Source organism: Lagenorhynchus albirostris, chromosome 19 (assembly GCF_949774975.1).
Source record: "Lagenorhynchus albirostris chromosome 19, mLagAlb1.1, whole genome shotgun sequence".
Taxonomy (NCBI): Eukaryota; Metazoa; Chordata; class Mammalia; order Artiodactyla; family Delphinidae; genus Lagenorhynchus; species Lagenorhynchus albirostris.
The window spans coordinates 56,577,862-56,589,418 of NC_083113.1; the positions used below are offsets into that span (position 1 = coordinate 56,577,862).

The 11,557-nt window shown below is 51.5% G+C and overlaps 1 protein-coding gene across 1 annotated transcript; it reads left to right on the forward strand.

Annotated features, from left to right (window-relative positions):
* Positions 1 to 2,889: 2,889 nt before the first annotated feature.
* LOC132509944 (V-type proton ATPase subunit e 1-like) lies at positions 2,890 to 3,135 on the forward strand. The gene has a single exon (XM_060131556.1). The coding sequence runs from the start codon at positions 2,890 to 2,892 to the stop codon at positions 3,133 to 3,135; it is 246 nt and encodes an 81-aa protein (XP_059987539.1).
* Positions 3,136 to 11,557: the final 8,422 nt, after the last annotated feature.

Consider the following 11,557-nt stretch of genomic DNA (forward strand, 5'->3'; position numbering starts at 1 on the left):
TGAGGAAACTGAGGCACAGAGAGGGTAGGTGACTTACCCAAGGTCACACAGCCTGGGAGGAACAGAGCCAGGATTTGAGCCCGAGCAGTTGGGTTAAACTGCCTGCTCCTGACCGCTAGGCCACGCCACCCTCAGAGGGAGTCCCTGACCTAGGGTCGCTCACAGCCACATTTCAGGGCCACGTGACAGGATGTGACCAGAAAGGTGGGCATCAGTCTCGTAACACACTTAATTCTCCAAACTTGGCTCTGAATGGCTTTCAGAGTTCCCAACTTACGTGTCAAAACAAGAATGGCACTCTTGTTGTTGTTGTTGTTATAAATTTATTCATTTATTTATATAGTTTTTTGGCTGTGTTGGGTCTTCGTTGCTGTGCGCGGGCTTTCTCTAGTTGCGGCGAGCGGAGGCTACTGTTCGTTGCGGTGCGTGGGCTTCTCATTGCGTTGGCTTCTCTTGTTGTGGAACACGGGTTCTAGGCATGCGGGCTCAGCAGTTGTGGCACACGGGCTTCAGTAGTTGCGGCACGCAGGCTCAGTAGTTGTGGTGCACGGGCTTAGCTGCTCCGCGGCATGTGGCATCTTCCCAGACCAGGGCTCGAATCCGAGTCCCCTGCATTGGCAGGTGGATTCTTAACCACTGCGCCACCAGGGAAGTCCAAGAAGGACACTCTTAAAAGCAAGTCGAGAAAGAAAGACGGTCCAGGAAACCATTCCAAATCGGAGGAGACAAAGGAACGGGGTAACTACACACACGTGGGTCCTGGACCCGGGAAATAAAGACTTCTTAGAGGCTTCGCTGGGCTGACCTTGAGAGTGAGCTGTGGCTTACACAGTAGTACTGTGACATGTTAGAGTGCACAGAATATATTATGATGCCCTAATAGTACAGGCCAACCTTGGTGTATTGCACTTTACTGCACTTCGTGGATACTGTGTTTTTTACAAATTGCTGGTTCGTGGCGACCCTGTGTCTAGCAAGTCTACCAGTGCCGTTTTTCCAACAGCATTTGCTCACTTCCTGTTTCTGTGTCACATTTTGGTAATTCTCACAGTATTTCCAACTTTTCCATTGTTGTTATATGTTGTGGGGATCTGTGACCAGTGATCTTAAGGTGACTCTTGTAATCGTTTGGGGCGCCCCAAACCACACCCATGTCAGAAGGCAGACTTAATCCATAAATATCGTGTGTGTTGTGACCAATCCAGAGACCAGCCGTTCTGCCCTCTGTCCCTCTCCTCGGGCCTCCCTATTCCGAGACACAGCAATATTGAAATTAGGCCAATTAATAACCCTGCAACAACCTCTCCGTATTTCAGGAAGAGTCGTACATCTCTCACTTTAAAGCAAAAGCTAGAAACGATGAAGCTTCGTGAGGAAGGCTTGTTAAAAGCCAAGACGGGCCCAAGTCGAGGCCTCTCTTGCCAAACTGTCAGCCAAGTTGTGAATGCAAAAGAAAGTTCCTGAAGGAAATTAAAATGCTGCTCCGGTAAACACACGGATGAGAAGAGGAAACAGCCTTACTGCCGATATGGAGAAAGTCTGAGTGGTCTGGATAGAAGATCAAACCAGCCACATTCCCTGAAGCTACAGCCTAATCTGGAGCAAGCCCCCAACTCTCTCCAGTTCCGCGAAGGCTGAGAGAGGGGAGGGAGCTGCAGGAGGAAAGTCTGAAGCAGAGGTCGGTTCATGAGGCTGAAGGACAGAAGCCGCCTCCGTAGCACGGAAGTGCCAGGTGAAGCCGCAGGTGCTGAGGGGGAAGCTGCGGCTCAGGTCGTCCATGAAGGTGGCAGCACTGAGCAAGAGATGATCACTGCGGAGGAAACAGCCGTGAAGAACATTCATGGTTCATGGGAAGAGGTCCACATATTGACCGGAGTTTGGAAGAAGTCGATTCCAGCCCTCGTGGACAGCTTTCAGGGGTTCAGGATTTAGTGGAGGAAAGAACTGCAGATGTGGTAGAAACAGCAAGAGAACTAGAATTAGAAGTGGAGGCTGGGGGCTTCCCTGGTGGCACAGTGGCTAAGAATCCACCTGCCAGTGCAGGGGACACAGGTTCGAGCCCTGGTCCGGGAAGATCCCACATGCCACGGAGCAACTAAGCCCACACGCCACAACTACTGAGCCTGCGCTCTAGAGCCTGCGAGCCACAGCTACTGAGCCCACATGCCACAACTATTGAGCCCGCGCGCCTAGAGCCCGTGCTCCACAAGAGAAGCCACCGCAATGAGAAGCCCGCGCACCGCAACGAAGAGTAGCCCCTGCTCGCCACAACTAGAGAAAGCCCGTGCGCAGCAACGAAGACCCAAGGCAGCCAAGAATAAATTAATTAATTAAGAAAACAAAAGTGCACTGGAAATAACGTTTAAAAAAAAAAAAGTAGAGCCTGAAGACGTGACTGAACTGATGTAATCTCATGATAAAACTTGAATGGATGAGCAGTTGCTTCTTACAGATGAACAAAGAAAGTGGTTTCTTGAGATGGAATCTACTCCAGGTGAAGATGCTGTGAAGATTGTTGAAATGACAACAAAGGATTTAGATTTTTTTTTTTTTGCCACGCTGTGCGGCACGCAGGATCTTAGTTTCCCAACCAAGGATGGAACCTGCGCCCCCTGCCGTGGAAGCGCGGAGTCCTAACCACTGGACCGCCAGGGATTTCCAAGGATTTAGAATATTATACTAACTTAGTTGATAAAGCAGGGTTTGGGAAGACTGACTCCAATTTTGAAAGAAGTTCTATTGTGGGTCAAGTGCTATCACACAGCACGATATGCTACAGAGAAATTGGTCACGAAAGTCAATCGATGCGGCAAACTTGACTGTTCTCTTATTTTAAGAAATTGCCGTGAGTGAGGCGGCGGGGCAGGGCTGGCCCCTCCCCCAGCAACCATGGCGTATACCGGCCTCACCGTGCCTCTCAGCGTGATGAGCGTGTTCTGGGGCTTCGTCGGTTTCCTGGTGCCCTGGTTCATCCCTCAGGGTCCCAACCGGGGAGTTATAATCACCGTGTTGGTGACCTGTTCCGTTTGCGGCTACCTCTTTTGGCCGATTGCAATTCTGGCCCAACTCAACCCTCTCTTTGGACCACAGTTGAAAGATGAAACCATCTGGTACCTCAAGCATCATTGGCCTTGAGTAAGAAGACCTGCTCGCCAGGGCTCAGGCATTGAGGTCACGAAGAGAACTCCTCTAGATGCAAAATCACCTCCGTACCCAGACCACCTTCCTTGCCTCGCCCACTTTGGCCGTCAGCGGCCTTAAACGTTCCCACCACATTTGAATATCTTATTCTACAATGCAGTATTTTTTCCTGTCGCCTTTTTTGCACTTTGGTGAATGATGTGCGTATTGGATCTAAACTGTGCTGCCTCTATAAAATGTTTACATACTCTTCCGAGATAGAAAATGCTGTTCTTCTGAGAAATAACATTACTCCCTCCTTGGAGACTGTGGATGTGAAGATGACTCCCGCCTGCTCTCAACGTGAGAATCAGCGAAGTGTTTAAAAACTGTTACATGACAATAAGACTCCAGCGGGGCAGTCAGTAGGAGAACATGTTCAGAGGGAAAATCTGTCCCATCAGAATTATACCAAAGTATATTTTCAGGATGAGTTTCTTATTTCTGCCCTCCTTTGGAATAAATTATTTTTCTGCTACCAAAAAAAAAAAGACAGAAAGAAATTGCACAGCCATGCCATCCTTCGGTAGCCACCGCCCTGATCAGCCAGTGGCCATCAACACCCACGCAAGACCCTCCACCAGCAAAAAAGAGGACGACTCGCTGAAGGTTCGGATGATGGCTAGAATGTTTTAGCAATGCAGTATTTTTAAATGAAGGCACGTACATTGTTTTTTCAGACTTAATGTAATTGCACACTTAACAGACTACAGTATAGTGTAAACATAACTTTCATATGCACTGGGAAACCAAAAAATTCAGGAGGGCTTCCCTGGTGGCGCAGTGGTTGAGAGTCCGCCTGCCGATGCAGGGGACACGGGTTCGTGCCCCGGTCCGGGAGGATCCCACATGCCGCGGAGCGGCTGGGTCCGTAAGCCATGGCCGCTGAGCCTGAGCGTCCGGAGCCTGTGCTCTGCGGCGGGAGAGGCCACAGCAGTGAGAAGCCTGCATACTGAAAAAAAAAACAAACAAAAAATTTAGGAGATTTATTGCAATATTTGCTTTATTGCAGTGGTCTGGAATCGAGCCAGCAACATCTCTGAGGTTCGGCTGTATTGTACTCTGGTAAGATGCTAAATTTCCTGATTTGGGTCATTTTATTGTATTTAGGTAATAGAAAGTCGTGTTCTTAGGAAACACACACCAGAGTGTTCAGGGAGAAAAGTGGCTGATGTTTGCAACTTACGTATTTATTATATTTACATGAAAACGTATATAGGGAAAGAATCTAACATGTAAACGAATCTGGGTGAAGGTACACGGGAATCCCCTCTATTATTGCAACTTTTCTGTTGTAATTATACCAAAATTAAAAGTTACAGAAAATAACAACCAAAAAAAAGGAAGTAGCCCCAAATCTGTGATGTCGCAGCGTGGCCCGGCACCTGTCTTTCAGATTCTCGACATCCACCGACACTGAAACACACCTGTGCACCCTCAGTCCCCCAGTGGCTGCCGCAGATTACCACATTCAGGGGGGTGGCCCATTGCTCGGATTGTTTGAGAGGCCCCGGCTGCCCTGGACATCCTCGCCTCTCCCTCCCAGCTCCAGAGATGCCAAAAGCACCCACTGTGTGCCAGGCACTGGAGCTGACCCTGGTGGTTCCAGGGTCAACGAGGCAGACCCCGCCCCCGCCCTCGCCCTCAGGGAAGCAACAGACACAGGACAGGAATTTCAAGGGTGAGGAGGGTCCAAGGAGAGGTGCTCTGGGAACCTACTTGTCCTGAGCAGGGTGGGAGCGGAAAGGCTTCCAGGTGGAAATAATTTACACCAAGGCCCAAAGGAGGAGAGGGGGCAAAATGCTTCCCGGCAAATCTGTGAGTTAGGTACCCTGAGCCCATTTTACAGGTGGGAAAACTGAGGCTCCAGGCGTGTAATTAACTTGCCCGAGGTGCTGTGGCTAGGACGTGGTGGCCTTGAGATCCACACTGGAGCAATGCCACACCCTCCTAAGAGCAAGAGGGGTGACATCTATGGGGAGACCAGAACCCACTCCAGGAGAGGGGCCACCCCTTCCATCCCCAGGAGCCAAGGATGCAGATAGCTAACAGGATTTTCAGGAACCACTGTCTCTAGTGTCTACTTTTTGCTGAGCTATTTCCCCAGAAATTCTATAAGAATTTCTATAAGAGCCAGATTTCTTCCCCCTGATAATGAAATTGGAGTGATCACACCAATGGGAAAATTGGGCCCAAGGTCCCCACTCAACCTGATCTTTCAACTTCTCAGCCGTCTCCCTGCCGGAGCTGCCTGGATGTCCGGGAAGCAGGGGAACACCGCAGACAAGGATGCCCAGGTAAGGAATCTGCGTGCGGGGCAGGCCCAGCCCTGCCACTCAGGAGCCCTGACATCTTGAGTCTAAACCTCCACCTTCCTGTCCCTAAAATACAGACAGTAATAGTGCCCACAGCCTTGGCTCAGGGCTGGACAAACTTTATGGCGATGGCGGCAATGTTGATCAGAATGACGATGATTTTGAGGCTGAAACACTTCATTTTCTCCATTCGTGGCCCAGATGCTAAGGAACTGCGTCCAAATCTCACTGTTTGGCCAGCTCCTTTCCTTCCAGACTGTGTGGGTTTGTTTTTCCCCTTGTTTCTTTGCCAAGAGCAAGAGTCACAAACCTCACCACCTGCCCCTTTGGAAGAGAATTATTATTTTAACCAAAAGAACAGCGATGGCAAACCTTAGGGGACCTTGGGAAAACCCTAAAGTGTCAGCAGGCATGGGTGCCAGCAAACCTCAGGTTCCACGTCTCACCCCTTAGTAGCCTCTTCCTGTGTCATTGCTACATGGGCCCCAGGGGCTTGGGGACCTCACCCCAAAGTATAGTCGAGGAGAGACAGTTCAGAAGCTGGCCCCTGGGAAGATTCCAACAGTGTTTTCATTTGGGCTGGACCTGTGTGGCCTCAGCTCACCTGGGCAGCTGCCTTTCAGAATGGCCCCAGGAGGCTCTCTCTTTGACAGTGGTCTTCAGTGATTAGTATAATGGTCACAGGACAACTGCATCTCCTGACCCCAGGAGAGGGGACATCCCAGGTTGGGGCCGCTCCTTCCATGCCCGGGAGGCAAGGATGCAGGTAACTAACAGGGTTTTCAGGGACCACTGTCTCTAGTCTCCACTTTTTTGCCGAGCTATTTCCCCAGAAAGTCTATAGACTAAGAACCAGATGAAATTGGAGTGATCACACCATCCTCAGCATTTAAGATGGCAATGCCAAAATTTTGTGGCTGTGTAGAGATGCCCCACACCGCGTGACCACGTATCCTAACTTCCGGCAAGAAGGCAACACTTAAGGAATCGCAGTGTGAATAATAAGGCTGCTCCAACACTGTTTATGGATGGCGCTCGTTCATCCACAGATGCGTTCTCAGAGAGCTTGCTCTTCGCTGAGCACCGCCGATGGAGGGGTTCCCAAAGGTGCCGTGATTCAGGGATGCTGGGCAGTGGACCCGCCAACACCCTCGAGAATGGCATTCGGGGGCGGGCGGTGCCATGAAGTGGACGCGTTCGTGTGTGCAGTCAGGGAGGCTTCCTGGAGGAGGAATCCGGTCTGTATCCTAGGAGCAGTGGGCTACGGCAATTGAGGTTTTAATCAGGGCGGGGGATATGATCACATTTGCATTTTGGAAGTGTGTTCTGGCTACAGTGTGGAGAATAGATGGTTGGAGTTCAGAGTGGGAGCCAGGGAACCCGGGAGGAGACCTTAGCCCAGCCCTGGTGAGAGGCCCACAGCCAAATATTTCTAAAGTGCTTCCCTCCACTTCTGGGCGGCGTGGCCAAGGGAATGGAGAGAAGTGGGTGGGTTGAGAGATACTGAGGGGGCCACCCTGACAGGACTTGGGGGTTCATGGGCTTTGGGCAGAGGGAGAAGGCAGGGTCACAGTCACCTCCAGGTGACTGGCTTAGAGAAACTGGTCCAGGTGGTGTCTGCCTGGCCAGGTAACTCAGGTGGGAGGGGGAAAGAAAAATCTTTGTCGTGGTAAATTTAAAAAATACAAAACATAATCTGCAGTACAATATCCTTGTTTTAAAATGTACAAAAAAAAGACTGAAAGGAAATTCACCAAAGATCAACAGGTTCTCTCTGAACATGGGATTCTCCTCTTTCTACCTTCTTCTGTTTCCCAAATGATCGCTAATGACCATGTACTAATACAATAATTAGGGAAAACCACAAGTGAAAATCGATAATGCATTCGATCAATTCTAGGACAATTCTTGCCTCTGATGGAGGTCGTTTTTCAGTTTTTTCCAGAGAGTAAGTCTGGCTGCTCAGAGCAGGGAGAGAAAAGTCCCATAGTTGGGACTCCATAGTTTAACCTCACCCATTTCCACCAGGAGCTGCCAGCCAGGCTCTGTCCTCACCATCTCTGCAAGAAATTTTTGCTCCATTTGTTAAATCCAGGTGTGTGGATTGTATTCTGAATTCTAAAAGAGTTTTCTTTTTTGAGTTCAGTGTCACATTTTCTCCCTTGCTCTCCCAAAGAAACGTGCAAAGCACATCACACCCCAAGTGCTTGACATCTTCCTGTGGTACTTGGGCCTTTCTAAAAAAGTGAGGTGGTCCCTTCCCTGGCTTTAAAAATGTGGAGAGGTGCACTGTTGTCTTTCACGCCTGACCCCGAGAAGATAGGATTTGGGTGGGGAAGAGCCACTCGGAAGCAACCTCCCCCGTAAATCCCATCTGTTTGCTCAGGAAGGACAGAAGGTTGAAACGTTTTAAAACGTGAGTCTGAAGGACTGAGTCTGGCATAGGGGGACCCTGCCGACCGTCTGGGGAAGATCGCGGCCCCATTCCGGGGAGATGAACCCCCCAAATGCAAATGCAGGGGAAGGAGGCCGTGCTCCAGGCCTCTGCGGCCTCCAGCCAGTGATTGCCAAAGGGCTTTCCCCCACCGTGGGTGCAGCCAGGTGCTGTAGCACTGGAGGCCCGGGAAGACCTTGACCCCTTTGGTTCTGCAAAGGGTTGGACTTTTAGTTGCGTTCCTGATCCGAGAGTCCAGAACTGAGCCTGCATGAGAGGTGACCGTCCCTCCTTAAAGAACTTTGGAAGACAGCGTTCTTCCGCCTTGACAAAAAGCAGCAGTAGTAAGAGTCATCGTAGCAATAATACTACTAGTAATAATACTAAGAGCAGTAATGATAGAAGCTGTAGCAATAGCAATGTACTACTGATTGTAGTAATAATGGTAATAGTATTAATCGTAGCAATGATAACAATGCTAGTAATGGTAGTAATAGCAGTGGTAGTCATAACAGTGATGATAGTATGAATACTGGTAGCAAGAGTAACCATAGTCATAGCAGTGGTAATGATGGTCGTAATAGTATTAATAGTGATGGCAGGAGTCATAGTAGCAGTAGTAACAGTAGTGATCGTAATCATGGTAGTAATAATATAGCAGGAGGAATAGTAAGCATCGTCATACTACTACTATCAATAATAGCAACTCCCGCTTACTAGTCGCTCTGTCCCAGACGCTGCTGGGAGCACGAGACAGAAATGAACACCTTACTCTCCGTGGCACCTATGAGAAGGGTTCTGCTACTACTGATTTCCCCGAAGTCTCCCAGCTGTTAAGAGGCAGGGCCAGGATTTGCACCCAAACCCGTGTCACTTCCCAGGCCCGGTGTGTGTTCGCAATCCGGCTGCCCAAGAGAATCACGGGACGCAGCTAAGGCCCCGCCCCATGCCAGGGACTCTGATCTGCCGGCCTGCGGGGAGCCTGGTGCCGGTTTCGTGCCGTAGGCTCCCAAGGTGATGCCGGCACTCAGCCAGGGTTGACCGTCACCACGCTACACACTAGTTCTCTCCGTCGGGGAGGCAGCAGGACCCACAAAGGTTAGATAGCTTATCACCCACCCCTCGGCTTTCTGATTCAAGAGGTCTGGGTGGGGCCTAGGAACCTGCATTTCTACTAAGTTCTCAGGGGATGCTGATGCCGCTGGCCGGGCGCCCCACTCTGAGAAGCCCTGCTCGGCCCAGATCCCACCTCCCGGGCAGAAACATGGTCCATGCGTCCGTGCATTCACTCAGCAAACTCTAGCGAACGCCGACCGCGTGCCAAGCCCTCCGGCAACTGAGTGATGAAGCAAAAGGAGAGCTTACACGTGTGCATCCGCCCTTCCTCCCCCGGCAGCGTGGAGCACGCGGGGGTCATGCGGGATAAAGGACAGTCTCTTCCCAGGGCTGGGCTAAGGGCTTCTCCCAGGTTCCCTGGCTCCCACTTGAGGATAAGGGATGGTCCTCGTTACACGGACTGGATGGAAGGGGCTGCCCTGACCCTCGGCGCAGCGTGTGGGCTGCTCCTTTGTCCTCGGCCCCCGAGCTAATCCACTGTCCAAACGTCCCCTCTGAACTGCTTACATAAGTGTTCCCTGAGGCCCGGAAACTTCCAGATGGGCCTGTGGCCCATCCCACCAGCTGCTTCTGGGATGTCAGCCCCGGCCTCTTTCCTGGGCCCTGGAATTCCTGGAAGATTCTGACATGCAGCAGCTGCTGAAGTGTCTGGGAAGGCCAGGCGTGCAGAGGGAGCGCGTCAAGCAGGCCTTGTGCTCCTGGCTCCTCCCACAGGCAGCTGCAACGGGGAAGAGCTGGGTCCCTGTGACCCCGGACATCTGGCCCCAGCACACACCAGCGTCGCGGAAGGCACGCCAGCCACCTCCCCTCAGCAGAACACTCTGTCCTTGTCCCTCCTGTTCTGCTCGGATGCTGTCCGGGGCCCTCAGTGACGAATCTCCTCCCACCTGCCCTCAAGTCACCCTCACGGCCACATCCAGGAGACCACTGGAGTTCCAGGCCTCCGGGTCCTTCAGAATCACCTGGGAAGCTGGCTTAAAATGCCCATTTGGGGGCTGCACCCAGAGAGCCTTGTCCTGTAGGTCTGGGAGGGGTCAGGGGATCTTCACTTTTGATGAGGTCCCCAGGCAATGCAGGGGTTCCTCAGACCACACATTGAAAAACACTGACACAGCCGGTATACTCTCATTTTGTACAATATATGATATATATAGGCAAGGGAGGCTATCTATTTTATATCTATATATGTATACAGATATTTCGATATTTATTATATTAATTTCCTAGGGCTGCCATAACAAAGTACCTAAACTGAGTGACTTAAAACACCAGACATGGGGCTTCCCTGATGGTGCAGTGGTTAAGAATCCGCCTGCCACTGCAGGGGCATGAGTTCAAGCCCCGGTCCGGGAAGATCCCACATGCTGCAGAGCATCTAAGCCCGTGCACCACAACTACTGAGCCTGCGCTCTAGAGCCCGTGAGCCACAACTGCTGAGCCTGTGTGCCACAACTACTGAGGCCCGCGTGCCTAGGGCCCATGCTCCACAATGAGAAGCCACTGCAATGAGAAGCCCGCGCACCGCAGTGAAGAATGGCCCCCGCTTGCTGCAACTAGAGAAAGCCCGCACGCAGCAACGAAGACCCAACACAGCCAAAAATTAATTAATTAAAACAAAAACGAAAGAAACCCAGATATATATTTTCCCAGTCTGGAGACCAGAAATCCAGAAATCAAGGTGTTGGCAGGGTCACCTCCCTCGGAAGGCTCTAGGGGAAGATCCTTCCAGCTGCTGGTGGCCCCAGACTTTCTTTGGCTTGTGGCCGCATCCCTCCAAATTGGACTTCAACCAGAAGGACGGGGAAGGTGCCTGAGTTCAGTTCCACCCCAGGAACAGAGCCGCAGGCTGGGTCCCTGGCCCCTCTTCAAAGCAGTCAGGCTTTGCCCTACAGCCAGCAAAGTGGCTGATCTTACGACAGGTTTTTCTGAGACCACACATTTCCAGCTGGCATCTGCCTGTCAACACCTACAGTCCTCACCCCCCGCCCCGTTCCCCTCCCTCCTGGCGTCTCCTGCCAGCTCCTTTCCTTCCCCTCTGACGCCTGACCCTGGGCCTCTTCCCTCCCCCTTGGACCGACCCTCCTGAAAAGCTGTAAGTGCCATTAACGTGCAGGTCACCCCACATCCCCCTTCAGCTTTTGCCTCCCTGAGTTCCAGGTCCATAGAGTTCCAGGGCCAACCACCCACTGGCCTGCCCACTCAGATGTCTTCCAGACACTTGGCTTTCCGGTTATGAAGGTAGCAAGCCTCTGAGCCTATCTGAGCCCCTGCTAGTAACCGTGACCTTGGAGGGCTGCTGTAAGATGCAGCAATAATGCTAAGCACAGGGCAGGCGCCCAGAATCAGAGGTGAGCATCTCACGAGGCAGATGTAAAATGCACACCCGCCCTTCCAGGTTGGAGTGCCCAGAGCTGGGAAACAGGGCCTCGGCCAGGTTCTCCCACCTTCCCAGGTCAGAGGAGGCAGCTGCTCTCCAAGGTTCTTGGAAGGACTCTTCCCTTTATTCTTATGA

What these genes read in the sequence shown, in the direction of transcription:
- LOC132509944 (XM_060131556.1), top strand. Translation starts at nt 2,890, where the DNA reads ATGGCGTATACCGGCCTCACCGTGCCTCTCAGCGTGATGAGCGTGTTC.